The 18191-nt window shown below is 49.3% G+C and overlaps 2 protein-coding genes and 1 long non-coding RNA gene across 3 annotated transcripts in view; all 3 read right to left on the minus strand.

Annotated features, from left to right (window-relative positions):
* Positions 1–1148: 1148 nt before the first annotated feature.
* LOC128299252 (GS homeobox 2-like) lies at positions 1149–3996 on the minus strand. Its single transcript, XM_053035156.1, has 2 exons — positions 3242–3996; positions 1149–2794 (listed from the first exon to the last, which is right to left on the minus strand). The coding sequence occupies exon 1, from the start codon at positions 3848–3850 to the stop codon at positions 3491–3493; it is 360 nt and encodes a 119-aa protein (XP_052891116.1). The 5' UTR covers positions 3851–3996; the 3' UTR covers positions 1149–2794; positions 3242–3490.
* On the minus strand, positions 3865–8141 carry LOC128299249 (latrophilin Cirl). The gene is made up of 2 exons (XM_053035154.1): positions 4424–8141; positions 3865–4260 (listed from the first exon to the last, which is right to left on the minus strand). The coding sequence occupies exons 1-2, from the start codon at positions 7901–7903 to the stop codon at positions 4012–4014; spliced, it is 3729 nt and encodes a 1242-aa protein (XP_052891114.1). The 5' UTR covers positions 7904–8141; the 3' UTR covers positions 3865–4011.
* Positions 8142–8357: 216 nt separating this feature from the next.
* Positions 8358–18191, minus strand: part of LOC128299253 (uncharacterized) — an 82077-nt gene continuing 72243 nt past the window's right edge. Inside the window, exon 5 of the long non-coding RNA XR_008287291.1 lies at positions 8358–8629. This is a non-coding gene — a long non-coding RNA (uncharacterized LOC128299253). The remainder of the gene's footprint in view (positions 8630–18191) is intronic.

Here is an 18191-nt window from a genome sequence, read left to right on the forward strand (position 1 = left end):
ACGGAAATTTGTGCTACCTCTTCGTTGATCATGCTCTCTTGGTGTCGGAAACCAAAAATTCCATCGTTTCTGGAGCGTTTTCGACGGACGCGATCGGCGCAAAATACGAAAGAGATGCAGGATCCGTTTTGCCTTTTCCCCCTTCACTCTAATGCGTTTGATAGGAATGTGAAAGGAATGTTCTTTTATAAACCTTAATTCTCACACTCCGGTCATCAAAGAAATTGAATTTATGGGTATATATGGGTATGTATGTGCCTTACCTTGTTATCACTGCAACTATGAAAGTAAATAAACGAAAACATGGGTTGTTGCTGCATGCTATTCAGTGCCAATGCCAATCTTCTTATCCAAATTGCTAAGCACATTTGGATTGGGTAACATTACCTGGTTTGCTGCGCGTACGTCGTGTTTACCGGATGCTGTGCGCAGCGTCACTACGCGAACTGTTCCGTCCTTGCCAGGATGAACTGAAATAATACGCCCGATTGCCCACGAGGAAGGATTCATGTTGTCTTCTTTGACGATCACCAGTTGGTTTTCTTTCAGGGATACTGATCGACCATTGCAATGCTTGACTCGCGCTTGCAATTGCTGTAAGCAAGTGAACCGTGACTCCTTTCATGCTTTCAGCCCGAATGTAGCAGCAAGCACCATACACCACTTGTGATGCATCTGCGAAAATGTATATCTGCAGATTTGTAGCCGAAGTGTAGCGCGGAATGCGTAAATTACGACGTTATTCTAGTGAAGGGTGAAACCTTAACCATTCGTGCTGTAAGTGCGATGGGAGTTCGCTATCCCAGTCCCATGCCTTTCCTTCCTTCTTTAGCCATCCTAGTTTAGCGACGATTATCGTAGCGACCCAGCAAGCCGAGAGGGTCGAAGATCTTGGCAATGTATGACAAAACTATCCGCTTTATCAATACCGCTGTTGCAGATGGCAAAACACTCGAATGCGTTTGATAGGAATGTGACACCGACAGGCACCGACTGCCTACTTCGCCGCTGTTTACACATCCAGACAGAACCAAACTTCTTTCCATCAATGCATTTCTCAACGTAACTTTCTATTCTTAATAGCTTAATCGCGACGGAAATAAAACACATTCGCCAAATATGCAAGTAATTCATTTTTCAACCATTGTTTGTTTTTATTTCTTCCTTCCTAAATTTGCTTCCTTTCCTAGTTCGCTTCCTATGGTACGTGTGGGAAGAAGGAAAAGGGCCCCCTTCAAGCCCTTATATTCCATTCAATCTCTCTCTCTCTGTCTGTCTGTCTCTCTCTCTCTCTCTTCATCATTGATTGTTGGGGGTTTTCCTTTTACTTTCATTCCTGCAGAACACAGTGCAAACTCGCACCAATGTTCACTGTGTGTGTCAGAAGGGCTTTCGTGTATACATGTTGGATGAATTTCCGTGCCGCTCTACAATCAAATCACGGCGCTTGTATGAGTAGGATTGTGTTCCATCACGCTTTTCGGCTTCATTTCGCCTTAACCCCACGAATAAAACTCAATAATTAATGGCGCGCCGCCCCATCCATACTGCTGCGCAAGGTGATCACCACCTCAAACGTACGGAAATCAAGGTTTTAAAAAGCTGGGCGTGCGTCACATGCCACCCAACCCAGCTTTCCCTATCCAAGCACGGGTAGGGAGAGCGGACAGCGGACAGCAGCATGGCCGGAAAGTATGACTCGGAATTGGGAAAGTCTACGCTTGGTGTGGGATGGTGTGAGAGAGAGTACACTAACTAACAACGCTAACCATAAACCATTGTCCGGATTGTTTTGTTGATTCCGCCCGTGGACAATGCCTTCCCTAGTGTCGCTTGTGTTAAATAAAACTAGATTCTTGTGGTACTGCGCGATTTACGAACGCTTACGATTAGTATAGCTATACAGTTGTGTTTCTTACTTTGTTTTGTTTATACATTCAGCCACCAACATTGATTGATTGATTCTATCACTCGCTTCGTTATCACCACCATCACTTCTTCGACCTCTGTTCTCACACGCTCGTTCTTCCCTGTTTAGATTTAGTTTGCCATTTTTTGTTTGTTTTTGTAACAAAACACTACAGTCCTGTCATGGGTATTTGAAGATGGTATGTATTGCTTGCTTGAGTGACACGATGGAAATCCACAAATGACATCTTGTAAACGATTCCTAGTTTCAATAGTATCTTGTTTTGCTTTTGTTTCGTTTGTTTTTTTTTTAATTAAATACGTTCCTATTAACCTCGTGAGCGATGCCACACACGCACATCTAGTACATCATCACCTCCCAGATATTCATGTCTCCTAAAAATGTTTCGTGACAGATGTCCGTGCAGTTCCGCACTGCGTGCTACCTTTCGTTTCGCCCACTGCAGGGCGTAGAAAATACTATTTACAATGCGTGTTGTTTTTCCGTTTTACAAATGTTTGTTCTGCCGAAAACTCTAACGCGTGCAGGCGTGCAGGAATGAGATGGCCGGGCATCCATCAGACAGATTCGTTTCCCCCTTGCGGTTCCGTCACCGCTCTTACTGAGAGACCATCACTATAAATGCACACATTTAGGGACAGCAGTATGAGCAGCTAACAGCGACATATACAGAGAGTGTACGTGTAACTGACACAATTGTTACATTGTTTTTTACAAATAACTACACTGCAGTGCGGTTTTTTTTGTTTGTTAAAGGGCAGGGAATGGTTTAGTGTTCGTAGCAGAAGTGCAAAACAAAATGCCTAAAAAGTAACAAACACTGCAAAAGGATGCTACAAAGTGTGCTACGCCACACCGTGGTATCTGTGGTAAAGGAGAAATAAAGTAAAAGCGGAATAATCTAACTAGAGGCTTATAAATAATACACACAGTACTGATCCGTCACTCTGAAATGCACTCGTTTTCGATCGCTTTCTTATCATTCCGACTGTATAACACACACATGAAACACTAAACAACAATTAAATAAAAAAAAAGTTCTATATAATACAAAAATATAATAATACAAATTGCTATCCTTATTAAACTCAAAGTTACCTAATCGTACATCGTTTGGACCAATCGAGCACAATCGAGTGCTGGTGCGACCGTAACAAAACAAGCGTAGAAACGGACATAACGCAAGATTAACATAAAATGTCATAAAACGCAACAACAACAACAACAACAACAACAACAACAGTAGTACAACGCAACAACAACACAACGATAAGACTGATTGCTTTGCCAAAAACAAACAATAATCCATACCGATCGCGATCCACATACCGGTCGATGGAGCATCGTCGCCGTCGTCGTACTCGCCTTCTACTGCTGTGTCTCTATCACCGCGTACAAATCGCCAAAGCCCATGTTGCTGTCATCAACTATCTATCTCAACTGATACCCGCGCGCGTTCAACAGTTTTGCTTCCAAGTCCAATCGCTTCAGAAGCGAATCCCGGAACCCGGGCGCGTAGTCAGTGATATGATGCAGGCGTTCCGATCGTTCACAGGCTCATCAGAGGTTTCGTTTGCTGGGGATGGGTACGGCGTTGAGATCGGCGGCAGAAGCGGCAGAGCCACCCGGGTGCAGATGCTGATGCAGGTGGTGATGCAGATGGTGATGGTGGTGGTGGTGCAGCAGCGGCACACTGGCACTCGCGCTCGACGAAGCGGACGAGGCAATGGTACCGACCGTGCCCGCACTCACCGTACCACCCACATTACTGCCCGCAGCAACTGCTAGCAAACCCGAGGACGCACTGCTCCCGATACTGCCCTGGTGGTGGTGCAGATGATGTAGATGATTGCCGGGCGAATCACCTTTGCCTACACCCACACCATCACCGATCTCACCGCTCAGATTGTACGCTACCATCTCAGCGGCCGTGGTACTCCCGCTGCTACGATCGCTTCCGCTACTGTCCACACTGCCGCCACCACCGCCACCACCACCGATCGCTTTGCCCACCGGTGATAGCTGCTTTGTGCTGACCGGCACCGTTGCCAGCGTGGTCGTTATTAGCGAGGTGGACGCGATTAGAGATGATGCTGATGGTGATGATGGGCCGCCATCACCGCCGAGCCCTTGTAGGAGGATGGAACCAGCGGTGGTTGCGGCAGCTTGCGGTTGGTGGTGGTGGTGGCGGTGGTGGTGCTGTTGCTGCTGAAGGAGGACTGCTGCAGATGGTGCGTTGGCTGATGGTGCAGGTTGTTGGTGCTGCCGGTGCTGCTGCTGCTGTTGCTGCTGGTGCTGCTGCTGCTGTTGTTGTTGTGCGTGATGATTGGCTGCGCGTAATAGATTGATTTGATTATTATTGGTACGATAGAAGGGAAAGGGTTTCACTAGCGCATCGTCATCAACGCTTTTGCCGCTAGTGTGAAGGATGCTGTTGTTAGCGCTATTGCTACTACTACTACTATTATTGTTACTATTAAAGTTAGCATTTACATTGTTGTTCAGCCGGGCGAGATGATGCGCCGGATGGTGATGCTCGTAACCGCTGCCCGGTGGTGAAGGTGAACAGTTGCCGGGCCCAATGCCGCCCCCTCCGTTCAGGTTGTTGAAGGTGGTCGTCACCAGATTGTTGCTGTTGGCGTGATGATTGCTGCCCAGATTATTCGGGTGATGGTTGTGCAGGTTGTTGACCGGATGCTGCTGTTGCTGCTGATGGTGGAAATCGTCCGCCACCAGCAGATGATGACCGGTACCCGGTGGAGGAAGATGATGATGCACCAGATGATGATGATGATGGCCAGCGGTGGGGATGGTCGGGTGATGCAGATCCACACCCGCGTTGTTGCTACCGCCATGATGATGATGCAATCGTCCCGCAACCGTACCGTGATGGGCGGATATCGATAGTCCTGCAGGATCGCGATCAATAGTACCGCCTCGCAAACCTGCACTAGCTTCCGGACCACCGTTACGCAGCTTTGCGAGTACCGCGCCGTGGCAGAGTTTGCGCGCGAAGAGCGCGACAACGACAATGACGACCAGCACTGCAATGCCGATGTACAGCAGTAAGCTATCGTCCAGGTTGGACAGCAACGATAGCTGCGTCTCATCGTCGACCGCATCCACCAGCAGTGCGAAATTGGTGAGATGGTTGCACATGCACACGGTATGCGTGCTGTTCGTGTGCTCCACGTGACATCCGTCCTCTGACCACGCGTGGTCGATGTAGTTCCAAAATACGCACGTCGGATTCGATACGTTCTTGGTGCGCAGATGGCGAAGAATCATGCGAATCGGTTGCGAAAGTTGAATGTGCCGGCCCTTGCCGAGACTTGCGGAAATGACTTTACTGTTGAGCAATCGTAAACGGGGCGTCTCCGTTATATCGGACTGTGCAGACGTATCTGTGCGGGTACCTGCACCTCCCGCAGCTGAAGATCCAACGGTACCGCCGTCGTGTGTTCCCATGCGATCGAGATTACCACCGCCCAGCCCGGCAACGTTGGCCGATGCGATCCCCTCCGTATCGAGATGTCGATGCTGACTTGGTTCGGCACGCGCCGAAGACACGCCGGCACTGGAGGCAGGCTGTTGCTGCTGGATGTTGCTAAACTGTGGGCGCAGTATCTGCTCTAACCGATCAAACGCCACAAACACGATGCGTACCAAACCTCCCTCGCTGTTCTCGATCAGGGCCGCCTTTGGTAGCTCGATCTGATCGTTGCTGACCTGCCACCGTTCCGTGGAGGAGTCGGGAAATAGTTCCGTACTCTTGGCGAAGTTACGCGTCTCGAGCACGCGTATCGACAGCAGTATGTTCTTCACCTTCTGCACCACGTGCTTTTCGCGCAGAATCGTATCGGCCAGCAGGAACGCGTTGTCCTCCAACCCAGTCAGCAGCGAAGTGGCGACACGCATCTGATCCTCCACGCTCAGATCCAACCAGCTGGCGTGCTGCGATTGATCGAGCAGGTTGCTACCGGTTTTAACCACGCTGTTCAACAGCTCGAACACCAGCGCTTCCCGTTGCCGCTGGTCCGGTATTGTCTCGATGTCGTAATGCATCTTCTGCGACATTGTCTGTATGATCTTGGTAGCGACGAGCATATCGCCACCGTACAACGTTTTGCTGCTCGTCACCTGTGCCAGATCGTTCGCGATGGAAATGAGTGACGATTCCGGCTGCTGAACACGCACCTCCAGATTGTTCAGCCAGAGACTTCGGCACTGCGTTAGGTCCGGTCGGTAGGCGTACCAGGTAGCGGCACCGACCATCGATTGCTTATCGCTAAGGGCAACGCTGTTGCTACTAAAACTAATATCACCTTTGCCACTACCGCTCTCGTCCGCGGCCGGTGTGCCGGAACCGCCGGTACCACCCGACTGCTGTGCGGTGGTCTGCTGTATCTGCAGCATCTGCTGGTGTTCCTGCTGCAGGTGGACGCGCTGCTCGGGGCTGAGTGAAGCAATCGCCACACAGCGCCATTTGGCGATGCCGGTGGCACCACCCGGACAGGGCTGTACGTTCACTTCGCCGACGCGCGTCACATTCCAGAACAGATTGCGCGCGGTACTGGGTCCGCATGCATGGCTGATGTCGATCTGCACGTTAGCACCCCCATTTACGCTCGTACCGCCGACCGGATCCTTCCGTACGACGATGCCCGGCGGTGCCGCAGCGCCTGATAATACTGCAGTTTGGGTGGGATACAGATCCGCACCGTCGTCGTCCTCTTCCTCTTTCGGGTTAGCACCACTCGCCGGTGCTGTGCCATCGTCCGTCCCACCGGCTGGTGCTCTGGGACCGCCGAGGGGTTCTACCGGGCCGCCGCCACCCTTCTTTCGATCAGCAATCGTCTTAATGATCGCAAGATCATCGTTGACACTCTTGTTCTCGAAACCCTTATTGCGGAAGGTGGTCGGCGATTGGCTGGTTTTTGTGCCAGCGTTCCCTCCACCTCCACCTCCACCACCACCAGCAGGTCGTATCGTTGCTGGTGGTGTTGATAGGGCAGGAGTGACGGCCGCTACCACCGCTACTTCACCGACTCCACCCAGATCGGTGGTTAGGTTTAGCCGGCTCAATACCGGGCTGCGCACCGTCGATGTACTCCACACGATCGGCTGTGACGTTTTCAGCCACGGTGGACTCGGCCGGTTCGTTGTGGTGGAGGACTGCGCGGCCGATACGCACTGATAGTGCGCCTCGAGATACTTGTGCGTGCCAGGGCACGGATCACCGAACATGCTGGTCGAGGCTAGCACGGAGCAGTTCTGTTTCTGGGCGCACTTGGAATGCAGCACCCGCAAACTCTTCGGCGACATACAGTTGACGCTCCAGTCCACATTGCCGTGATCATTGCAGATGGTGATCGAGAAGCGGCCATAATTCGCCCGAATCAGATTGATCAAATCGCCCGGCTCGCACTCGATCATAAGCGTTTTGCCCTCGCAAGCGTACGCCGTTTCGTACTTCGGAGTTCCCGCAAGAGCCGCCGGCAGCAGCGCTAGCAGGAAGATGGCACCGGTAATGAAGGCCTGCCGCCACCAGGGACTGCTGCTCATTGGCGTCACTTTTCGCCGACGCCGGCTACGTGCACACTGACTTTCCAGTAGTGTGCTCCGTCGCCAGCAGATGGCGGGCGAACGGGTCATCGCATTCAAATCCATACTAAAATCGTGCTTCTCATCGTTGTTAGCATCGGTGCAGCTGTTACGTTTGCCGCACGATTGCGGTTCTTCCGCTGCTCGCAAAGGATCGCAGATGCTTGACGAACCCAACTCCCGGAGCAATTCACCTGGAGCATTGCTAAGGATACTCCGATCCCGATCGCTTCCGGCCACGGACGACCTCTCATTACCGGCTTCCGATTGCTTTCTTCTAGTTTCATTTCGCTGTCGCTTGCGCTCTCTTCGCTGCAGGTGAAGCAATTCTCTCCTCCTATCCTGTTCGGTTCGATCAAAGAGATCCATCTTAAAATTCTACTACACTCCTTAAGAGTAGTATTTGCTTATGGTTGCCTTGCCTACAAGGGCGCTCCGTCTTGAGCTACTATTGAGCTATAGAATAATTTATAACCTCCGCACCACGTCGATTGTTTTTCGCCTAGGCTTCCAAATTTGCCTATCACTGAAGCTATTGACATATGCCGCTGACAAATAAGTTTGTTGTCCTGCTAGCGGGTATCGTCCACTCATTGCCAGCGGTGCATCGTACGCCGCTGGATCGAGCGAGAATGCCGCTCAAATTGTGCTACATTCGATTGCCTCTTCCAGACTGAGCGGGCGCGCGCGCGTGTGCCCGCGTGGTGTCTTGGCGGCGCAACTACTGCCTAATAGTGCGCGGTGTTGGTGATTGCACGGTCAACGTAATTGCGGTGCCTTTTGACTTGATCGCAGCCGCCAGCACCGCCGCACTGCTGCTGATCGGCACGGTCACGACACTGACGACGGGGCCCCCGCCGATAATGATGCTGCTGCTGCTGCTGCTGCTGATGATGATGATGACTCTGGTGGCGAGCGTTCCTTGCCGGGGCTGTGTTGCGGTTGCAGTTGCAGTCGGCCTCCGGATGCTCCCGACGTACTCGGTGGTGTTGCCGTTGCTGTTCGTCCAATTGCTGCTGCTCCAACGGTACTAACTGCATCATCTTCCACGGCCGCAGACAGACTTTTCTCGTGTAGCTCGTGGGGTCTCTTCGACTGCTCATCCGGGTGTGTGCGCGGGGCATTGCAGAGATCGTAGCGGTGTGCATCCATCCGAAAGCGAAACAAGCGAGAAAGAATGAGAGAAAAAAAATTAAAAATATTTATTAAATCGTGACCAATCAATATCACACAATTTCCCCGGCCTTTCCCCGGTGTGTTGTTGCCTCACCGGCAGCACCAGCACCGGGTTGACCAAAAGGATCGCCAAACCCTTTCGTTCCCTGTGGCAGCAAGTCGTTTCTGGTTCGTCCCCGGGGGTTTTTCGGTCGGTTCGCTTTTTAGGTCTTGCCACTGAAGAACAAAACAAAACAAAAAATACCGCAGGCCGCATGATCTTGGGCGGATGTGTTTCACTATCGCCGCCACCATAAACATATTTATATATGTGTTTCTCTTCTCCCAGGTATCACGTGGAAATGACTTTTTTTTTGCGGCGAGTTTTTGTATTACTGTTGCACTTCTCCCCATTGCGGTTATTGCATCGAATCAGACACTCTTCTGATCGTGCGCTAAGTGGGACAGACCGAAAGTAAAGAGTAAACGAAAAAAAAAAATAAACGGAACTTTGGGGGCGCTTCGGTGTTGGTGGCAGGATGAAATTCTCCTCACGATCTGCGATCGATTCAATCTACACAGCTCTTCGCTGCAGCTCTTGCACCACCGATGCGCAGGATTGAGACGAACGATGGCGAATGGGAGAAAATGCAACTTTAAAAAAGCAGCACACATTCCCAAAAGCTTAACCCAAAAGTGAGATATTTATACGTTTTGCGTCGCTTCTTCCGCTAGGACACCGACGCCGCCGTACCACCCAAACGGTTGCCCATCTTCCCGAACTCCCGGTGGTGGTGTAACGTTGGTGTGCTGCAAAACCAGGCACTCGAGAATCATTTCAACACGATCGGCATTTCGCCTTTTTTTCTGAAGAAGGGAAGATCTTGCCATCATTACGACGATGGAGTTCCCTGCTAGTGATCTCGGCCTCGACCGATCCCCCCCGATCGGTCCACAGCTTCCTGCCCCCAAGCACACACACCAGGGCTAATTGATACGTAAATTGCACGACTAATCGCTTTGCAATTGTTTCCCCACACAGAACCCTCAGCTGTATGGCTGGTGGTGGTACACCGATGTACATAACTTGGACCTCGTAGAAGATGGGGAGATGTTGGCGTATTGGAATTTTTACCTCCGTCTGTTTTTGTTTCATGTAGTGTCGATTCTTGTCTTGAGAGCTTTTTTTTTTGGTGAGTTGCTAAGAATTTTTCAGGCCCCGTTTTCATGTCTATTAACCCGCCTTTTTGTCCTGTTTTTGCTTGTTTGTGGCAGGGCACGACTTTTGGCAGGAAAGCCTTAGCTCACGATTCTGTAAACCCCACGACCAGGCGATTCGATCGATTTGTCACCGTATCGGGGACGCATTTGGTTTACGGGGCGCGCTGCGGTTACTGGCGCGGCCACATTGGAATTACAGATTTCGTTCCCGCGACAAACGTCACCGGTTTGGGTCGGCAAATGGTCAAGGTTCTCGGCAAAACAAAACAAAAACACGCACACACGGTTTCGGTTTTGTTTTCACTGCTATATACCTTTCTTAAGCGCTTTTAATATGGCTTCAACAAAAGCTTGTCAGTTGTAGCGCAGATAATCCCTGGCCGGTTAATATCGAGACGCTCCTTAAATGGGCCGGGGGCCGGGGCTTTACTGGAGACCTTCGGCCTGGAAAATTCATGTCACCATGGTAAACGCCACCATATGGATATCCTCATCAAAAACTATTTACTTTTAATTCTGCTTAAGTCCACCCCGTGCGCTGGCTCACCCCAACCACCACACGCCCCATCCCAATATTATTCCGCTGGCGAAAGCTTCACAAATGCCTAGCCAACCAAGCTATTAAGCGAATAAAAATAAATGCATTTAAGGGTTTTTTTTTTGCAGTCAATGCTTCTTTCTTGCGCTGTCTCGTCCCGCTGGGAGCGCTTGTACGACACACAAAAACATGCACAGCGCAACACCGCACCAAACCTGTTGCAGTCGCGAGCCGGATCATCATACCAGCGCGGATTGGCGTTCGATTCCGGTGTGGCGTGGTTTCAGTAATAAGCGAGTACGGTGCCCCGAGGAGTGCCATTCGTTGCTCGGTCTCGCTGGTTTAACGGCGGCCGTGTGTAAAGTCGCATAATTTATGTACTTAAGCGTTAATACCTCGCGCGGTCTCCGCCACCATCCGGTGCGCGGCCGGCGCAGCCCGGATTACATGGTACTTAAAGGCGGCAACCAATATAACGACCCCAATCGCTAAAGCGCAACAAAAACCTGGTGACGAAGACGTGCGATCCGTTCAGCCCGAACCGAACCCGGAATGGAAATGAAGGCAGGAGGATCGGCAACGGATCGGCCGAATCGGCGGTAAACTGATGTAGAGGAGTACACTATCAGCTGGGCGGCAAGCAAGGAAGGCGGGTTTGGCTTTGGAGAGGTTTGAACAAAAAGCGTGGAATAAAAATATGTGTGTTTAATATCGCTAAATCGACACCAGATCCAAAAACGGCAATCTACCCCCTCGGCGTGCTGGCGAAAAAGAGACGCAATCGAACGAGTAGCGCGCAGTTAAAAGTAAGAAATATGGTCTGCACGGTAATGGGGATAAGTAGAAGTAATATAAAATTTAACCACGGTCCCATTGGTTGGACAGAGTTGGTCAGGGTTTGGAACACCTTGTCGAACCGCTCCTCCTCCAGTTCATGCATTAAAACATTACGCTTCTTCGAGCGCTCTGGCGCAATCCGGCATCCCTGTCACATGATTCAGTATGCGCGATTTCGATCCGCGCCCGCATCTCAACGGGACAGATTTGTCAACCAGCGAGGATCAGGTTTTCTCTCCATGACTCGATTTTCTATTAACGTTTCTTTTTTTCCGAACGATGCTTTAGATGATTAGTTAGGTGTACTGGAATGTATCTACATTTAAAGTCAACGTCCAATCGATCGTGTACCAAAAAAAAGGTACAGAAACTTGACACAAGTGACTGCATGGTCTTGGTCTATCAAACACTTAAAACCCTGAAAATGTAACATTACCATAAAATAGGAACAATCATAAATCTTCCGTAAAACTCAATACTAGACTGCCTCGTATTCCTTTGCCCATTAATGTGCTAGCCGCATTAAGTGAGATAATTTGACTTATAGGCTCTCTGTTGGGCTTGCGGGGAAGGTGCGATAAAAGCTGCGTCAACTATAACCAAACGCACACCAGCGATTCCAGTATCTCCCCCCCCCCCAACCAGTTGACGGCAGGAATTCGTAGACCATGTACACTGAAGTAAGGCAAAAAAAACCTGAACGCCCTCCTCCATCCTCCAGATCTTCCCCCTTTTAGCCCTTTTGCTAGAGCCGCGGGCCGGTGCAGCATCATCATCATCCTGCCGCTGCTGAGGACCTGCAATCTTTCAGAGGTTGGCATTTTTGCTGATGAGACAGTCGGAACGTCAGTAGAGCCGGGGCTCATCCACTGGGAAGGGAGGACCACTGCGACGGCAAGGCGAGCAACGGTTAAGCGCGAAAGCAATCATTATAAGCCCATCACAGTCCGCAAGCGCGCCAGCAAACACCACATTTGCAACACTTTGCGGTGGTGCCCCGGTTCAGGCTGTTCTGTTTACAGGGAATACGGGAAAAGAAAAACGGAGAATTGATGGAGAGCAGATTGGTGAAGCAGAACAACAACAACAACAACAACAAAGCTGGCCCATCATTAATAGTGGCGTAAACGACACCGCCCCATACCCTACGGACACCATCTTTTTCCCCAACACTATCCGGTGTCCGCTGGTTTGGTGGGGCGCCTAAAGCCGGTTCGCATGATCAGATCAGACGGTTCGTTTCTATCGCACCAAAGATCGCGCCTTTCGTTACACATCCGAGAGCAACCAATTTCAAGATCTAACGATCGAAGTCGCAGTGTAATTAACTAATTTTGCAAGTAAAAAATTATAAATAAAGAATGACTTTATTACTGAACGGGCGACTCAAGTAGGATTATGAAAATATTACGCGTTTTTACACATTTTTAACATTTTAACACGTTCACTTATGTAATGTTTACAGCAATATACAAGTACAGGCAGTCCCCGAGATACGCTATTATAGTGGACCGCTATAACCCGGGAAAAATCCGCGTAAATCGAATCCTGATGCAATTTCGTTTATACCTCAAAGTCACAGAGTCGACTTCCTTCTCTGCATTTAATTTATGCAGCGAATCAGGTGATTTTTAGAAAGATTACATTACAATCAGTTAGAAATAAATGTTTTATGTGACATAAAAGGTATTTTCGACCAATTTTTCATCATTTTGCTTAAATTTTGTGCAATAAACTAGCTCATCTGTCAAATTTCCAAAGACCGCATATCTCCGAATCCGCGTATAAGAAGAACCGCGTATCTCGGGGACTGCCTGTAATGGCCAAAACTACTAGCTAATTATAGCAGACCTCGGAGATCCGTCGTTCCGCGAATTTCAGCGTATGTCGAATTCGGGTGTAATATCGTATATATTTTTCCGACGAAAACATGGAAGAAGGAAAAACGCACATCCCAAATCACGATACAGACCCCCGCAAGAAAAAGGACTACTCTTTAGGATGACGGAATATACGCAGCAAAACGACCGAGTACACCCGGGATAAGGTGACCTTTCACCGTTTGGAGAAGGAAATGTCTTCAAACGAATGTGAATTGTACAATAGATTAAGTTACTCTTAGTTGTAAGCAATACGGCCTGGCCGTCTCTGAATAAATAAATAAAAAAATAAAAATCGTATATATTTGAAAGTTAGAGGATCAGAATGAACAGAACTTCTTCATTAACTCGTAAAGTATTTAATATTTCAAGTGGCTTCTTGAATGTTAATTTTGTATTGAATATTTTGGAGTGTCTAATTATAAGACATTAAGTATGCTCTACTTGCATGAATTTTGTGCTATAAACTCAAACATTTTTCCAAAAATCGTAAGCGATTCAGAGCTGCAGAGTTATAGTAAAATCATAACCGAAATGATGTAAACATTGGTAATGATCTTAAATGTTAGGCAGTATTCGATCACAACATACAAACTTCAAGCGTCCATTAAGCATCTTATCTTCAAGTATCTTTACGCAAAAGAAAATGTAGCCTGAACTCATTCATATTTTATTTCGTAATCTTTCCCCAAAACGGGGCATCCGCCATGTGATTGTGTTATAATTAATTCTATGCTTGGTTCAACCAGTTATGTAAATGATTTTTCGCATCGTTGTGAAAACAAAAATCCATTTAAACCCAACTAATGGGGCTGTAAAGGCCACAGAGCCTCGACTCCAACATCCGGGGCATCCGGGAGAGTGGGGGCTGGGGGCTGAGAAGCGCAAATATGCAACCTACCGTACTACGCAATCACTCAAACGTTCCCGCACCGAAACACCGCCTCAAGAGTAAGTGTGTGACGTGTGCACACAACACACTTTCCATCCCGCGACATGCCCAGCTTCAACGGGACGTTGACAGAAGCCCACAACAGACACCCAGCCCAACAGATACCGCAACAGGGTTTGCGTTCCACCCGTTTCTGCCCGTTTCCCGGGCCGGGGAGGAAATCCGATCTGATGGCGATTAGAGCGCCACGAAGCGCGGCCGTACAAGAATCGGGAAGTCGTTCGGGACGTCGTGTGTATGCAGGCGCGGGACAATTGCGGGCCCTTAAAATGCAACTCACGCAGCGGTCCGTCGTCCACGGGCAAAGCAGCAACCGATGCTGCCCCGTTACGCAACGGCAGCAGTAACGGCTGCTAGCCCAAACCATGCCCTGCAGCCGTTCGTGCATTTACACACAAGGGGCGAGGGCGAGAAGTGTGACGCCGGTGGTGTTCACCCTTTCCTGTCACGACGCAGTGTAATGTTATGTTGCATCCCGCTGAAATGGATGCTGCGTTGGAGAGATAGAAGGATGGCTTCTCGCACCGTTCGTCATTCGTGCCGTCAAAAAAAGGGAAAGGGAACGGGTCACACACGTCGAGTGGGGTGGTGGCTCTTTTGGCTTTGGTAGCGAAAACTAACACACGACGCCTAAATATGATTTAGCCTTCGCTTAGTACACGCGGGACCGATGGGTCATGAAAGCCATTAGACGCGTGAGATTCAGCGGTATTTGGACGAAAAGGTTAAAAGCGGACGGTATGGCGGAAAGTTCAGAAGCCTTCGGAAGGGAAACCACGCAGGCCGGGCAATGGGGCCTGGGAGGATTATGATGATCCCCGGGTGCTATAGTGCATTTGCTGAAACCTATCATTTCGTGCACTCTCATGCGGTTTGCACGCGATCTGCGATGGGCGGGTGAGGGGGTGAGCGCGGCCCATGTGGCAATAATGAAATTACTAAATACAAATTATCTGCTCACAACAACACACGATGCGATGCTGGAGGTCCATGGGAAAATTGGATGGTTCGGTTTAGCAAAAAAAAAAAAGAGGAAACACTTTTACACGTAAAATCCACACATGCAATTACAACAATGTAGCGGCGCCGCTGTAATGAAATGGAATCCCTTTTTCTTTCATTATGCCCTACGCAGGCACACACCTTGGCCCTTTACACACACGCACACACACGTCCCAGAACGCATCAACCTCATGGGAAATGGTGAAATTTGCAAAGCTCATATCTCGAGCCCTGTCAGGGAAAAAGTCCTTTAAATTTTACGCGCATTCCACCACGGTGCCACAAATTATGGCTCCCGTGGGATGCGGCATAGGACATGGGCGAAGAAAATCTGGCAGTGCCCCCCGGTAAAGATTCCGGCCAATGCGTGTCCGGAAGGTAGTGGTAGTTTGCAGTATGTTTAGCATATCGCGAGCGCGTGCTGGAGTCCTTTCGTTATGCCCGGCTATCAGCTGCGCCGGCGAACTGGCAAGGCACGGGATGGTTAAGAAATGTTCTGTGTGTGTGTGTAAATACTGAATTCCCATCGGACGCACAGCTGCGCGCCGGCAACAAACCCCACGAAGGGAGAGTTATTTTTTTGTACCGAATCTACCAACTTTATGCAAGAAATCCGTGCTAATCTGTCGCGTTAAAGCGGAAATGCTAGTGAATGGGTCTCGTGGGGGTCTTAAGTCTTAGTTGGGTTAAAAATAATACAACTGTCAGGGCTGTGGCAAGAAAGATTCGCAAATAATTGGAACACTGTGTGGCGCGAGGACAACGTTAAGTAATTTCGTGCCAGTCGTATTGTAATTAGGTGAAGTTTATTTGTTTCGATTTCTATATTTGTTATATTTGTATATTTGTTTTTTTTTTCTGTTCAGGTGTACCTTCCCTTTTACAGAACGATCACTAGCATAGCTGATTGGCATTAAATTCAGTAACATCGTCAACCTGCGTGTTTACAAATGTAAACAGTTCGACCACGATCACTAAACCAAGCCGATCGAGATTGCCGTGTTTGCCGAGAGAGGGCGCAGCCGTCGCCTCGTAGATCTCGAAGGAGCCCGAAGCAGCGTTGGAGCGATGACCGGAGAGGCTGGGATGACGACCGAGAGGATAAAAGTACGTGTCAGCGTTTTTTTCGAGCCTCTTTTTGGCTAGCGACTTCAAATAACAAATTTTTAAACAACGTGTGTGTCTGAAAGATTTTTCATTTTGAGATTCGAAAAGAGCCTGTTGCGTGACGCAACACTGGGTTCGAAGCTTGATTGTAGCATGTTTTTAAGGAATTTTCGTTGCATCTTCATGTCACAGAGGACCTCAAGCCATCTGATTTATCTACTGATACAAAAAAAGGCCCACGTAACGATAAATTATGTATAGCGACATCTGAAAGATTCTTATTCGACTATAACAGTTTTAAATCTAATATAGATATATGAAGTTAGACCCGTAGCTATTCTACGCTTTTAACCATGCCAGAAATTTAATTTCTTTGCCAACAAAATTATATACCACGGGGAAAAAGTACAAACAATCATACGGTGGTGAAAAATATTCAACATGTTCGCATCCATTCACAGTTGCTCCCGTGTCCCTCGCAACGTTATATTACACCCCCGTCGTAACCAAACTACTTGAAAACCTCACCAAACGAGACCGACCCCCTTTACGGCACAGAGCAGACAGTGGGAAAATGTTATCACCTTGTTTACGACCCCAAAAGGCAAGCTTCTCGGTCCTGGGGTTTTTGGCAGATGGATCATCGCATTACATACGTGCCCGTGGCTCGTTGACCATGAGATTCGATGACTGGTCCGGCAACAATGTTAGCCACAGAACCCACAAAACGGTGCTTGAACCGTAACAGGCATCCAGCCTGTGGTGTACGTGCCTTGTGTAATACACACACAACCAGAGTTTGATGGGTGTTTTATTTTGCCACACCATTGCCAACTACCTAACCCGGTCCAACCCATCAACGGATGTCAACAGCGCAGCTAGACGGGGCCATTCGATTTGCGAAGGATGACAATGCGTCACCGGTGCGCTGGGCTACTAGAGGACCACACTGCAGAGAACCACCGTACCACTGCTTTATCTCTCACATACCAACCGACACGTCGACTCGTCGAACGCTAGATACGGAGGCCATGCTTAAAAGCTTTCCGAGCGCGCACCGGATAAAAACTGCACGCCCGGATTCGCCTACTTACGCTTACCGCTGCTGACATTCAACGTCATGAAAAGTGTCAACATTTTGCCTGGCTTGCTCCAACCGTCGTTGGGTCCTTCCTTCCCTTGCGCGGTCTCCAGGTCTCGCGACCCAACTCACCGAGGCGCTCTCGAGACAAATCGCTTCGAGATGGACAAGCGAAGATAAGCGCCAAGCACCAGGCGCAAGACACTTCGTCCGCGACCGGTGGGGGTTCGGGATACCCTTTTAACATGCTTGCAGAGAGCCAATGTAAAAACGGCGTTCGAGCGTTCGAGCAATCGAAAACATTGTCGCAACAGACTCGAACTAACGGCCGGAATGGGGTGCTTAAGGGGTTGAAGATGGAGCTAATATGCAATTTCAAGTCACCCTTACGGATGGCGTTGAGGGACTTGCTATCGGTTGCATCCTGCAACTGCAGTGATACCCATTCCCGTGGTGCGATGGGTAGGCATCACTCGTTGTATATCTCATTTCTAAACAGAGTGCCCACAAACGTCGCACAAAACAGGTTCATCCTCCATTTCTCGGTGTGTGAGATGGCTGATAGCGATTGCCGTGTGCAACTGCAACTGAGGCCCGGCGTGTGTGCCTATGCAGCGAGCAGTGCAAATAATTCAAAAATCTCTACCTTAAACAGGTTTGCAGGCAGGGATATCAGTACTAGCCGGGTCCCAGCCGGGCGTCAAGTCGAGCATGCAAAGTAACCAAATATCTCTTCAATCGCCATTTACGAGTGGGAACAACTTGGCCGGTACGAAGCCATCCAACGTTCGTACGCCGCAGCGTTGTTCCATTCGACGAAGCGCCATCAACCGCAGAGACCAGGCGAAAAGGCGACCCTCTCGGCACCGTTTGTACAACGACGG

Source organism: Anopheles moucheti, chromosome 2, assembly GCF_943734755.1.
Source record: "Anopheles moucheti chromosome 2, idAnoMoucSN_F20_07, whole genome shotgun sequence".
Classification (NCBI taxonomy): domain Eukaryota; kingdom Metazoa; phylum Arthropoda; class Insecta; order Diptera; family Culicidae; genus Anopheles; species Anopheles moucheti.

Coding starts and splice junctions, on each gene's coding strand:
- LOC128299249 (XM_053035154.1), bottom strand. CDS start 7,903: ATGGATCTCTTTGATCGAACCGAACAGGATAGGAGGAGAGAATTGCTT. Junction 4,261..4,423: donor TCGCCCGGCTGAACAACAAT/GTAAATGCTAAC, acceptor TATTACGCGCAG/CCAATCATCACGCACAACAA.
- LOC128299252 (XM_053035156.1), bottom strand. CDS start 3,850: ATGGTAGCGTACAATCTGAGCGGTGAGATCGGTGATGGTGTGGGTGTA.